We start from the raw sequence: 14,129 nt of genomic DNA on the forward strand, positions 1-14,129 counted from the left end.
TAAATTCGGTAAATTGAATTTGGCAAATTTAATTTGTTAATTGAGGCACACAGACGCATAATTATAATGCAATAAACAACAAATGAAGCGAATTGAGATGCACGAGCTGAAAGCTGTGAACTCGCTATGCCCACTCAACTAATGGATAATGCATCGAGCAATTAATGCATTTATGCGCGCACATCAAGCGAAATAAATTAAAATAACGCCAGTGGAAAAGGCCAGCAGGCCGAAGGGAAAATGCCAAATGTCGTCGCGAATGGCGAGCGAAGTGGGCGGGAAATCTGTGGAAATGTGACCGTGGCCATGGTTTTCACCGCCACATCATCGGGTGTTCGGTCGTCCTGGGGTCCTGGTGTCCTGGTGTCTGGTTATCCTGGGGGCGATTGCTGCATTTATCAAGCATTTGGTGTGTGCAAATATTTGCTCTCCATACGACGACACGTTGGCCATAATCATTCGCCGAGCGACGGCAAAACCATTGGCCAAACATCATCAAAATCCTGGCCAACTGCCGCTGAATCCACTGCTAATATTAGCGCATATAAATGCATCGAAATGCACTTCTGGCCAAGTGGAAGGGGCGTAGGGCGTGGCAATGCAATTGCCGTTGCATTATTGGAAGTGCACTAGGGCCAAAGAATATCGTGTTATTTTAGCTATACAAAGTCTGCGCCGCACAATAAACGGCAATTGACTTTGGTCAGGACAAAGTTGAAAATTCCGAGCGACGAGGGGATTCCCAGGCAGACTGAGCCACGTCTGACAGGAGAGGATTAAGGCAAACAGGCAGCTTGAAGCCCAAACTGCGCTTGATTTTAGCAAATAATTGTGAAATATGATGCCGGCCTATGCCGTCTGCCGTTTACGAGTATTTGTTTCGTTTCATGATTTCCATGTTACGCCCAAAGTCAACAAGTCGGCCGAATGTTTGTTCTGGACAAGCATTCAGGGGGGGATCAACTAATTTTATGCCCAGATTTCTGTTTGCCCACTTGTTAACTGCTTCTGGTCCTTGTTTTCGGCTTTTTGTGCTGCCATGTTGGCTAATGAAATTTGTCATTTGCAGGTATCAACTTTTCCTGCAAGTCAAACAGGATGTTCTGCAGGGACGACTGCCTGTGGCCTTTGAGCTGGCCGCCGAGCTGGGAGCCTTTGTGGTGCAATGTAAGTAAAGGAACACCAAGTGAGTCACAGGTGTCACAAAAGCCCCTTGCAAATACGAATCGATTTTCAGCGCATATCCTTTGACTTGTGTTTATTTACCAAGAACTCCACCCTTCATTTTTGTAAAGAAATTGAAGTTTGCTTTCATCCAATAATCAGAGATACATACATGTTTGCTCCCCCAGCCGAACTTGGTGACTACGATCAGCGGCGCCACTCGAAGGGCTATGTGTCCGAGTTCCGGCTGCTTCCTAACCAGAGCAACGAGCTGGAAACCCGCGTCTCCGAGCTCCACCAGCAGCTCAAGGGAATGTCGCCCTCCAGTGCGGAGCTCAACTATCTGGACAAAGTCAAATGGCACGATATGTACGGCGTGGATTTGCATCCCGTTCTGGTGAGTAATGTGCTGATGCTGCTCATGTGTCAAGCCAAATCGGGTGAACTGCCGGAACGGGGGTGGCATATAGGACCTATGGATACTTCTCGCATGTGACCCGACCCGACGTTCTGAAACCGCAGATGGTTCACCAGGCAGCCGGTCTTCGACGTTCAACCAGCCGCATAAAAGGGGTCAGAGGGAAATGCAAAGTTTAATTTTATTTCAGGGCAAATATTATAAATCATTTGCTCACATTTCTGTGGGGGTCCCCAATCGGAGAGGGGGAAATGATTACCCCCGAAAAAGCGAGTCTCGTGTGTCTACGCTTTTGTGCTGCGTAAGTTGGCACTTCATTTGCATTTTTTATTGCCCTTTACTTTGATATCAAACCTCAATAAATCACCAGCTGTGTTTGTATACATGCGTGGAGTTGGGGATCGCCCCGAACCCTTGTATCATACTCCATGTGGTATGGTATGGTATGCTATGTGCCATAATAATGCCCATATCCACCCCCTTCTCACTCAGTCGTCGGCCTTGTGTTTGTTTATAGACACAAATCATTGACTATCGCGGCGCCAGACCGCCGTCTTTTATATGCTTTGCCGCTCTCTGCTTCTTTTTAATTTAATTAACAGCCGAAATTACATTTATTTCGGCTTTTTTTTCTGGGCGGCGTTATAAGAACGAGGTATCCATAAAAATGCCGCCTGCTGCTAATGGGCGAAAACTTTCTTCTTGTTAACACATTTTTTGGCAATGGCCGAAAGGAAACTTTTGCGCCCGCCTTTGTTTGCGAAAGTTTCTCAGCTTCTCATTTTCTCTACTTTTTGCTCACACTTTCCCCTTTTCCCACAGGGCGAGGACAGCGTGGAGTACTTCCTGGGCCTGACTCCGAGCGGGATTGTCGTGCTGCGCAACAAGACGACGGTGGCTCATTACTATTGGCCGCGCATTGCCAAAGTTTATTATAAAGGACGCTATTTTATGCTCAGGATAAGCGATAAAAATGTAAATTCTCAAACGCACCCAACGCGACAATGGGAACTGGAACTGGAAAACTGTAAACTGTTAGCTGGGAACCCGAAACGACAATGGCCACTGTGACGATGTGGATGAGGATCCGCAATTCCTAGCCCATCCCAGCCATAAATTTGTTTGCCGACAAGTGCTTTTTACAATTTGCAGTTCGTTCCGCGAGTGAATGGTCGAAAGTTGGCACTAAAGGGTAGTAGTAGACCTATGACAAAGTCGAGTAGGAAGTATCTGACAGTTGAGAGAGTTCTGGGCGTGCTTAAAAGATGACCTTTAAGAAATGTAGAAAAGATCTTAGAAATTTAGATGAATAAATTGTTCTATAATCATTAACTCTTAAGTCATGATATCCTCGAAGTTGTATACTTTAGTGTAGTTATCCTCCTTTAAACCCTACAGGGTATCCTATACTCCATAGCTCCGTTCGAGTGCCTTCAATTTCTTATTCCCGTTTTGCAGTGTCGCCAATTTTTCTGTGTGCTCCTTATGGCGACAACTTTTGGCTGTCAGCGGCATCAAGTGGCGCCAGGAGCCAGAAGCGTAGGAGGACTCGTTAGACAACAAGTAGCTAGTAGCTGGTAGATGGAAGATGGTAGCTTCGGTAGCAGATAGCAGATAGAGGACGCCAAATGGCTGGAGCTGCCGAAAGTTGCACACTTTCGGGTGTTAACGCTTTGATAATCAAAAAAGTTTCCCAGCCAGTTGACGCGCACAAAAGGCGGAACTTAAGCATTTTCCTTCGCCTTGATTTTTCCCTTTTCCTTCCCAGCTTCTTTTTTTTTTTTTTTGGCCAGCACTTTACAGTTTGGAATGGGAGGGGGCGAGCCCGACAGGGGCACTCATTCAGTCAGTCCGCCTCTTTGTCGGCATGTCGAGTCCCAGTCGAGTTTCCAGTTCCCATCGTGACTCGACTCTTGCGCTTATCACACCTTTGCGATTCGATTCTGTTCCTGTTTCCCGCAGAACGAGCTGAGCACCTACGGATTCGAGACGCCTCGCAAGTCGGCCTGCAAGCACCTATGGCGCTGCTGCGTGGAACACCATGCCTTCTTCAGGCAGGTGCGAGTGGCCCCTCTGCCCAGTTCGCAGTCGCATGCCGCCGATTTGTTCCAACTGGGATCGCGCTTCAGGCACAGGTGAGTAACCAGCCAGCTGGCCAGAAATAGTGGAGTGCCGCGGCGCACTGGGAACTCTCCAGGAAGTTCCTGTGGGTGCAGTCGTGTGTGCTCCGCCCATCAGATGGAGTCGTTAAACCAAAAAAAACCCTGCTGCTCCGTTGCCTAATTTATTGGCCAAACCCAAAAGCGCAGCCAATTAAGACGTAACGAATTTCAATGGCCCAGACACTCGAGTTCAATCCCTGGCCTCAAAGTGCACCTCATGTGATTAGCTCATTAAGGGGCAGCTCGAGTGGAGAAATTGGGCTGGACTCGAAGCGAACAAGTGAACTGGCTCTTGAGAGGATAGATGGTTAGATGCGGCATTCCAAGGGCTAAATTTCCTATAAATATGTTCGGGGATATAGGACATGCCTGAATTTACTATCAGTGTAAGAGCAAGGCACTTAAATACCTTATTGTTTTGTTTATTTTATTAAGACCTCTAATAAATTCAATGTAAAGTTTGTATTAGCCGAAATTAATGTTCATCAAGTTCGGACTAAATGGAGGGCCACTCCAGTTTCAAAGATAGCCCTCTGAAAACGCCAAAATGCACCAAGTTCGCATGTCAGCTCCTCGAGTTTCCCGCCGAACCAATTAGAGCTCATCTCTGGCCCAAGTCAAAGTCAAATCCAAACAGAAGCAGCGTCCAGATGCAGCGCAACCCGACCAGTGTTCATAGATCAAGTTTACGCCATCGCCTGCATGGTCAACTAATTGGAAGTCCAATAAAAATGTCGGATCTGCAGGGGTACTGCGGATGGGGATGTGGATGTGGATGAGGTTGAGGCTGGGGATTGGGATTGGGAGGCCTTCGGGCAGTCAGCCAAAAAGCAACTCGAGTGCAAAGCCCACTAATGACTTTCTGCGAAAAGGCGGCTCTAAGCTGCTGCCTCACCAAATGCAGGCAATTGTGCATGACGAATGTGGCAAGAAATCTAGGGAATCCAGGGGAATCGAGGGGATTCAGGGGAACTCTGGGGCTTCAGGTCCTTCATGTTTATGACTGGACATTTGCGGTGACTGCGGCTGACCATTTAGTTGCTGCGGTAAACTTTCTTGCTCCCGGACACAAAATGGAGTTCACGTGGCCAACCGTAACTCAGTGAAACTATTAACTTGGCCGGCAGGGCATTTCTAGTGGCCAAAAACAAAGTTTTTTTAGGGGCGTCGGCTCATTTTATGACTGGCCCAAGAACAGAACGTTTTTAATTTGAGAAACAAATGAAAGTTTCCGAGTTTCCTGGGTTTTTATTTTATTTGGCTGTCTGTGCTTTACAACCTTTTTATGGTTCACTGTTCATTATTAGCGTCTTCTATGATCCGTACGCTCGTTTTCCTTTTTTGTTTTTCGCATTTTCCCATTTTGGTTGTTAATATTTTTGGACGCCTTTATGCCTACTTTTATGTTGCCCGACACCACCACCGCATGTCTGCCAACCCCGAACCCATCGAACCACACCCAAAAGTCGCCCGGACAAGCAAACGGAGAAGGATGCACTTTCCGCCGGACGATCGCCGCCTGCCTTCACCCGTACTCCCTCGAAGCGCCAGCCGCGCCGCGTGATTGATGACTTTTTTAACAGCAACGGCAACGGCAATGGAAATGGCAATGGCCATGGCCATGGAGCAAGTGGCGCGGGAACATTAGGAGGCGGCAGCCACATGGGCAACAGGCCGCTGCCCCAGCCCGGAATGGGCACCATCTCCAAGTGAGTACTCCAGAATGCCCATCATTTGTTTTCATTCCGAGCACAAAAGTTTTGATTTACCCGACCGCCCATGTGTAGTACCCTCGCGTTTCGTATTTTACCCATTTATGTGCGGCAGCTGCTTCCTTTGACGTAGTTGTCCTTTTTTCCGGCCAAGTCCTTTTTTGGCCGCCAAGTCCTTTTTTGCTTTTTAGTAATCATTTTTGGGAGCTGGCGCGCCGGAAGAGCTCTCATGTGGCTCGTTGGAGAGGACTCGCCTTTGATCTCTTTTTAATTTTCAAACATATATTTTTCGGTATGGCTATTGCTATTTCGAATCGCCGGGTTCAATTTGAAAGGAATGCAGCCGGAGCACTTCATCATTCCCCGCCTTTTCCGCCTGCGTTTGCGTTTGACAGGACAAACAGGATACATAGATAGAAGCTCCTTGGCATTGTCCCGGCTCAAGTGCCCTCTGGCACTGTGGGTTCTGTTTCGAATTCGTGTTCAAAATCCATTTAGTTGCCATTTCGGAGGCAGTTACATTGTCTAGACGCAGCATTTATTAAATGTTTTATGGTTGTGAACATCAAATTATATGGACAAATAGAAATCATAGAAGTTTCGGGCGAAATTGAGTCATGCCAGGCGATTTATAGTCGGGGAGTGAGGGAGCGAGTGTATACTTGTATTCCGTTGTGGAGACTAATCGAAAGCGATCCTCCCAAGAAGCACTTGAATTGGACAATTACCAGCCAGCATTTCCAGCTGTCCAGTGTAAGTGTTTGCCCACCATCCGTGCATAAATTACACGCTCAGGTGAGGCTCTAAATAAGGTAATAGAAGCCAATCGTAATCGCTGGATTCCTTCTCCTGCAAGACCCGGGATGAGCAAATAGCCCGCGTCATTTATCATTTGCAAACAAAGAGAAGCCCAAACATCAGGCCAATCAGGCAGCCGATCTCCGCCACACCACACCACAGCAGACTATCCAGATCCCAGATGCCAGATCACAAATCACAGATCGCTGCATCCCAGGGAGCATAAATCACCGGGCACGTTCTGGCTTTTCTGGGATCCTCCTCAGTGGAACTGAGGCGAACCGAACTGGACCGAAGCGACGACTCCTGGGAGTACAAAATGATTGCCCGCTGATTGCCAGTGCGGCAATTACTCAATTTTGCACACGCGCATTATTTGTCTGTGTCGATCTCGTGGTGGCATGGCTGGAGGAGCTCAGTTGCCTCCCCAGATCGAATTGGACAGCCTAAATGGCCTTCCATGCCGCGGACTTTAATCAACGTTTATGTTAAACAATTTAAATTTATGGCAAAATAATGCGAGATCGCGATGACTGATCCCCCGCCTTTAATCTCTACTCCCTCCCCTGAACAGCAACTACGACAGCCCCTATCGCTCCACCTACAGCATACCCACCAGCTTGGGCATCAGACCTTGCCATCAGCAGCAGAACAACAACTCCAGCAGCTACAACAACAACAGCGGGGGCAACCTGCAAACGCCTGACTCGCCGAGAAGCACCCGGAGTGCTCCCTGGCCGCGCTCCCAGCAGAGATCCCTCTTCGGGCACAATCCGTCGAGTCCGCGATCCGTGAGATCCGCGAGTACGGCAGGCGGTGGACTGCACCACCATCACAGCCACCACAGCCACGGTCACGGTACCAGCCACCATCCGCACCACCAATCCTCGTCAGCGGGAGCCACCTCCTCGACCACGCACCACCACCGTCAGCAGCGGGCCAGCTCCTCATCCGCCTCCCATCAGCAGCAGAGATACCGATCCAGTTCCGTGGAGAGCCACTCCTCCAATGACTCGAGGTCCACGCGCAAGTAAGTCTTAGTAATGTTACGCATTATTTTTAATGCAGAAAAGGCTTAAACTCACAGTGAATTTATATTTAACTTGAATGTCAAACCCATCAACCGTGATTACTGTATAGACTTCGGACCCGAGCTTGACCTTTCAAAGGGCATCAGGTCTGAATCCTAGGATGAAGTTAGATAAATGCGACGCGTGCGAATTTTATCGAACTAGATGTATTAAGTTCGTCAACACTTAATTAACTTTAGAAGGTTAAGTAGGTTAAGATAGAGTCCAGTATATGTGACATTTTAAGACCAACTAAGCCCTATCGACTTGGACATCCTTAGGCATGCGCCTAGTTTGAGTACTTGGTTGAACTGATTAAATTTGTCTCCTTATCTTATCTGCAAAGATCTGAATTTCGCAAGGGAATTTGAATTTCCCAATTTTTATGCGTATCAACTTTGGTATTTTCACGTATCTTATCAAGGAACTTTTAGCAATTCGTTAATTTGTCGACCTTCGGAATTTGCAAATCATTATAACCTGGAATCATTCTAATTCAAGGCATAAGCACCGTCATCGCCGCACCTCAGATAATGAAAGCGAGCTTTCCAGAGGATCAGGTCGTTCCGGAAGATCAGGACGTTCGCATCATCGCAAGCACCGCCGTTCGCACCGGCATCGAAGGGACTCAGCCGGAGGATCCGATCACGACAGCACACGTGGACGCAGCTACTCCGGTCATCGCAGCTCCTCGATGAGAAGTGGAAGTGCCGAGCTTATAGACTCCACATCGCAGTGGAGGGAAGTGCAACGACGCCAGGCGGAGGCCAGTTTGGGCCAGAGTTCCGTGCAACAGGCAGCGGTTTCCAAGAGCAGCATGGTGGCCAGGAGTCTCCACAGCAACGATAGCCACTCGGACACCCATTCGCACCACAAATCCAGAAGGCACCGCAAAAACAAGTGAGTACAACCAAAAAGGAGCCAGTATACGTTAATTATATGTATAATTAAATTATTATTAAACATTTTTAAATAAAAATAGATCCCCATCGGAATCACGAAGCCGCATGTGGAACAGTGAGCTGGCGAAGCACCTACAATTCGATCTGGTGGACACGGAGGGCATGTCGGAGCAGCAGTTACGGGAGATTCCCTACACGGTGGTAGAGACCACTTCGAAGAGGTCCAACTCTAACTTGAAGATCCACAAGAGCAACAGCAAGAGCAGTGTGGGAGCCAAGAGCACGGGCTCTGGCAACACCATTACCAATGGCAGTGGATCTGGAAATGCGGGTCAGGCCAGGAATCGCGTCGATCGCATCAGGGGGTAAGTACTAGTTAACCAATCTATAAATTACTAATAGGTAAGGGTCAACCCTTAGAGTGGAACGACTTTCAGTTTTTGTTCTGATTATTTATCAGATCTCACTTAACTCATGTACATAATTGTAGACTTTACTATCAAAGCACGCATCCACACGAGGCCAACGGAGGTCCTGGAGCTGGAGGACACGCGCCGAAGAATGGATCCATCCGCTCGGCCAGCACTATATCTTCAAGGGAGTGTGAACGGAATAATGGTCTAGTTAGGTGAGTAGAGGAGGAGATGGTGGAGATGTCTTTACAAATTTGGGAGATGAATGTGGATTTTCCAACTTCAGAATGATGTCCAGCATGAGCATGGGTGACTTTATCTCGCCCACTGGCTCCAATCTGAGTCCTTTGGAGAACTCGGCTCTGCGGGTGTCCCACGAGCACACTGACTCTGGACTGGGAGCCGATCAGGATTATGCATACTCATCGGAAAGGTAAGATCGCCTCATATCATATCATAATATTTATTAAGTATTTTAAAAGTTATTTTACCTTAAACTAACCTGCTTACTCTTTTACCATGTAACGCCTTGAACATTCCAGATCCAGCGACAGCACTCGCTATGGCACCAACAAATCCTCTGGCGCCTCGAGCGGATCGCACCGGAAGTCGGGCGGCAGTGCCGGCGGGAACTACAACAACCTGATGCAGCAGACCGTGAGTAACCAGCAACAGCAGCAGCGCTCGCTGTTCGCGCAGCAGCAGCGCCAGCAGAAGAGCACCTACAAATACGCCACCTCCTCGCCATCGTCCACTAACCCAGGGAGCTCCTCGGGACTGGCGCCCGTCCACAACGCGGGCCCGAGTTCCAATCCCAGCTCCAGCCAAAACCCCAACAGCGCTACTAACTCTAATCAACAGTCGCCGGCTAATCGCCTGCTCCACTACACGACCTTTGAGAACAACCAGTACAAGTTCAGTCTGAACAATGCGCTGGCCAAGAGCTCCAAGGGCGTGGTGAGCGGAGGAGGCAGCATTAGCAATCTGGCAGGCAACATGGTAACATCTGGTGGTGTCGGTGGTCCAGGTTCTCAAGGTGGTGGTGGTGCTTTCAGCCGGCAGCGCAGCTTCGTGGAGTGGCCCAGCAATCCGGCGTCGCCTTACTATTACCAAGGTCCTTCCACGCACGTGGCGCAGGTGAAGCGCCGGGATGCCAAGTCGGATATTGGGGTGCCCACCCGGCGGCTCTCCGGACAGAGTCTGACCAAAACGCAACTCCTGACGGGCGGCGGGAACTCGCAGTTAGCCAATGCAGGCTGTTATCCGTTGCACTATGCGAGCAGCAATGTTTCGGGCGGGGGCTACAATCGTCCCTCAGGTCAAAGATCAGGTGGCAACGGCTCCTCCTCCGGGGGTTTTGGTCTTCAGCCAGCCAAATCGGACCTCTTCTTATCCTACATCCACGGCGGGGAGTACGAAAGACCCTACATTTACAACTACAAGATGCCGCAGATGCCGGGTGGAGCCGGGGCAGCAGCTGGAGCAGGAGCAGGAACGGGAGCAGTGGGCTCCCCGAAACAACAGACCACCGCTTACCACATTTCTGGGTCGCAGACCGCAGATCCGCCGCCACCCCCTCCTCCTCTGTACGGCGGCACGGCGCCCGCCAACGACGTCATGTACTATCAGTTCGACAAAGGAGCCGCCGTCGCTGCCGGACCTCCTTCCACGTCGTCCTCGTCGCCGCCCATTGTCCAGCAGCCGCGGCAAACGGGCGGTCCATTAGTGTATCTGCAACATGGCCAGAATCCATCTGTGCCCGAGGTGCAGCAGTCAACTGTGAGTACGAAGTGCAAACCTGTCGCATGTCGATGTTGAATGTTGATGTTGATGTTGATGTGGATACGTCCACCTGCCCCTCCTCCTCATCTTCAGTTTGTGCAACTTGTCTTTCGTTTGCCACTCCATTGTGTTGCATGTTTGTGTTCCGCGCCTTAATTGAATCCGTATTTCACTGGCACTATCGCATCCCCAGCCAAGTACTTAGTGTGTATGGCATGATACTCCTCCTCCTCCTTTATATTTTCGGTTTGTATTTCTAAAGAGTACTAGAGTCTATGGCGTAGTGTGTATCCGTATTTGCACAAGTGTAATAAGTAACTGAAGCTTTTATGTTGATTATTTCGTAAGACCCATTGTGTGAGGGTTGAGGGAGTTGTGGGGCTGTCCTCATTTCCGCCAAATGAGGAATCCTTATCGCACACACACTCCACCCAAAGGACCTGTGTGTGTCTGGCCCTGTCGAAAGCCAGAAACGTTAACTTGCCGCTATCTCAGCTGCGGGTTGCTCTGAAATTTAATTAACTTAAATTTAAGGCGTGAGAGCGCCACTTGGGAAGGGATCCTTTTCAGCACTCGAATTTCAGTGGAATAGTTGGGCGAATCTTGGCCAGACATATGCCCATATATCCTAACTCAAAAGAATGCTTCGCAAAACTTTGCCCAATTTCACGCATGCCTAATTAACAACTGAAATATTCCAACTAATTTCTGCCGGAGCGCAAATAAATTACCCGAAAAATAAAAGGCCATAAAGACCCAGTAAAGACAAAGGTTTTGGCTAGCGGGGGCAATAAAAGAGAATAAATAATAAGCAACTATTTGCGCTACATTATCCAAGTTTATATAACAGACAGGACCTCCAGTCCTGCCTCCTCCTTGACTTCTCTTCTCTCCTGCTGCCCCCGAGCAAATAATTTCAGCCAGAGTTGATGGCACGAAAGCAGAAATACTTACCATTCTAAAATAAATTCTGGGCCAGCTTCCAAGCTCTCGACCGGGTCACACGCATGTGTGTATATCCTCCGAATACACACACATGCACGCGTATTCGCATTTCCCAAACGACAAGAGAAACAACAAGCGGGAGTACATAGAAACATTTTCGAAATGTTTGGCATAATTTTGCTATAAAATAAATTTTGCAAAATTGTTTTTCCTAAGCTGGGAAGCAGCTTAGTGAGGAGCGGCCAAGAACGACGACTACGCCTGAGATGGCAGCCAAAGCAACGACATCAGCAAGGACATCAAATAAAACAAGCAAATCAAAAATTATGACAGCACAGCAAGGGGCAAAAGCGGCCAAAGGAATATGCCAAACACGGGATCCTGCGGCAGGCGAAGATGCACTCGAAAAAATCAAGCATCCTGTTCGGTCTCTATTCACCCTGAAAATCTGAGAACCAACTCAGTATTAAGCGAAAACATTTCATTCCTCATTTAAAAACTGCATTTTAAAGTTCCTCAGCATTTATTAACTATATTTCCTGTTTCTCTGAGTGCACTCGGATATGGGACTAGGGACACCATCTTGGCCAGGCCAAAGTGGCAAGTGCGCAGCCAGCGGCCAACAGACAAACGCCAATGCTGACAACCCCCAAAAGGGGCGGGCGGGGAAATGGGTAGGCGTGGCCGGGTTGGTGTCCTCGCCCCAAAAAGCAGTTAAGTCAATAAATTTACTGATTTAATGTGGCAAAAGTTTCGATTGCTGTTGTCTCTGCCATTTGCTGTGTTGTTTCAAGGGCTAGCAGTTTTCGCCGTCGGCGGAGAACACATCGGGTGATGGTTTTGTCCCTGGTAAAACGCCTGCAGTTGTTATTATATCTATTGTCCGGACTGTTTCCGTTTTAGTAGCCCCAAGGAGCCGGCCACACTTGGCCAAATCCTAACAAATGCTAGATTAACACAATTGGCAAACAATAAGGCAACAAACTTATAGGCCTTAAAGCGATTGCTTATCGATGGAAGCGTCTTTCGTTTGAGGAGAAATGGTCACAAATTGATTGAGTTGTTCAGAAAATGGAATGGGCGTTTTAATTTAAGTAAATATTTGCGTATTTATCCAACTCGCTGTTTAATTTTTACCTCCGTTTTTTCAAGTTCATTAAAAAGTAAAGGTTAAAGGCCAAATAATATTATGACAGCCCTGGTCAACAGCATAAAATTTTAAATTTAGAAAACAATGCCCAGGGTAAACAAAGACCGCAGCAAAAATGCATGCATCATAACTTTGAAAAAATGGCAAATAAAAAATGGGCATAAAAATATGAAATTGCCAATTGATTTATTGGCAGAAAACATTTTTCCATGTCAAATAGTGCGGAAAATGTACAAAGTGAGAAACAAAGGGAAACTTTAAACAAATACTCGTTTTTTTATCCATCATTCCGTGAATGATTTAATTATTCATCATGTAGGCAATTGAAAATACTAGATGGTTTGGAGGGGCGGCCCTTTTTCCGGGCTCTAAACGCCCTTGTCTCTTTTGTCCTGCAGACGGCATATGGCATATTTTTATGCGTTTTTATTTAAAATGTTTTATGCATTCGAGAAAAAAGAATAGGGCTGCACCACCGCTGGCGGAGTAGAAAAAATAGATCATCCTGGCGCTCGGGGGACGGCAATTATCTTTGATGGCGACAGTTGCCAGACGAGGTGGTGACCCATCCTTGGCGACCCACCCGATTCCGATTCGTCCCTGACATTGGATGCGACCCCCGTTCCGTTTTCCTCGGAGCCGCGTGTTAATGAACGGGGCGTTTGACACTGGGCCACATTTATGCCAGACAATTTGATGCATTAGCGTGTGTGTGTTGGCTGGCCATGGGCGTGTTTGCCCAATTAAGGCACACACACTCGCGCACACACACACCCATAAGCGGGGCGGAAAATTAATTAAATTCCTTGGCTTTGGCCGGCGCTCTTCAAGTTTGTTTATGCAATCTTGTACGTGTTTCCATTAGGCTACAATTCAAAGTTCATTATTGAATGGAAGTGGGCGAGGCCTAGCAGATAAACTTCCCTCCTGCGGCAACAAATACGATTTTCAAGTTGAATGCAATTTTAATTAATAGAAAATCAAACAAACTTTGTGTGTATACAAAACAAACTTGTGTTCTCCGGCAAACTTGTGTAGTTTGGCTACAAAAAGCATAAGCCGCCAGCACACAAAGGCCGAAAGCTTAAGTGAGTAAAGGATACTCAGGAACTCGAACTCGAACTCGCACTCATACTCATACTTAGACCCCTGAACCATTCGAGTGTGCTTGTGTTTGTACACCTTTCTGATTTCATTTACAAATGAATCTCACTGGCCGGCAGCCATTTCCCCAGCTTTTCCCCCATTTCCCGGCGTTTTCCCCGCTCGTGTGCTTATGTGTTGACTTTTGGCAAAGAACTCGCCATCATAAAGGCATCAAATGGGCTTCAAGCGAACGTGTCTTGGGCCAAATTGAATGAGCTTTTAAGTGTATTGAGCCAGAGACAGAGCCAAGTCGCATTCAATGCGATTAGTTACCGCACATGTCTGCCACCTGAATGGCTTAATACCTTGCTTAAATGCAAATCGAAAAGTGCTTGCTTACTTACCAATATTTTCTGCTGGCTCCAGGGTTAAGTCAGCTAAAGAACAAATTAAAGACTATAGACTTAAAGAGAGTCCCATTAGAGCATGGTAACTAACCTCTGGATCAACAAGGACTCAATCGCTAT

The 14,129-nt window shown here is 47.7% G+C and overlaps 1 protein-coding gene across 7 annotated transcripts in view; it reads left to right on the top strand.

Annotated features, from left to right (window-relative positions):
- The window catches only part of LOC6730330 (band 4.1-like protein 4A), a 55,359-nt gene that overhangs the window by 35,585 nt on the left and 5,645 nt on the right, over positions 1–14,129 (top strand). For 2 of the 7 annotated variants that reach the window (XM_016177897.3, XM_016177898.3), the window contains exons 5-15: positions 1,070–1,167; positions 1,353–1,561; positions 2,405–2,557; positions 3,545–3,717; positions 5,211–5,453; positions 6,829–7,284; positions 7,826–8,224; positions 8,307–8,591; positions 8,717–8,854; positions 8,926–9,072; positions 9,182–10,418. In XM_016177897.3, the coding sequence (XP_016037095.1) occupies positions 1,070–1,167; positions 1,353–1,561; positions 2,405–2,557; positions 3,545–3,717; positions 5,211–5,453; positions 6,829–7,284; positions 7,826–8,224; positions 8,307–8,591; positions 8,717–8,854; positions 8,926–9,072; positions 9,182–10,418 (3,538 nt within the window). The remainder of the gene's footprint in view (positions 1–1,069; positions 1,168–1,352; positions 1,562–2,404; positions 2,558–3,544; positions 3,718–5,210; positions 5,454–6,828; positions 7,285–7,825; positions 8,225–8,306; positions 8,592–8,716; positions 8,855–8,925; positions 9,073–9,181; positions 10,419–14,129) is intronic. The other 5 variants (XM_016177894.3, XM_016177896.3, XM_016177899.3 and 2 more) reach the window with 3 other exon arrangements.

The sequence above is a fragment of the Drosophila simulans genome, chromosome 3R, assembly GCF_016746395.2.
Source record: "Drosophila simulans strain w501 chromosome 3R, Prin_Dsim_3.1, whole genome shotgun sequence".
NCBI lineage: Eukaryota > Metazoa > Arthropoda > Insecta > Diptera > Drosophilidae > Drosophila > Drosophila simulans.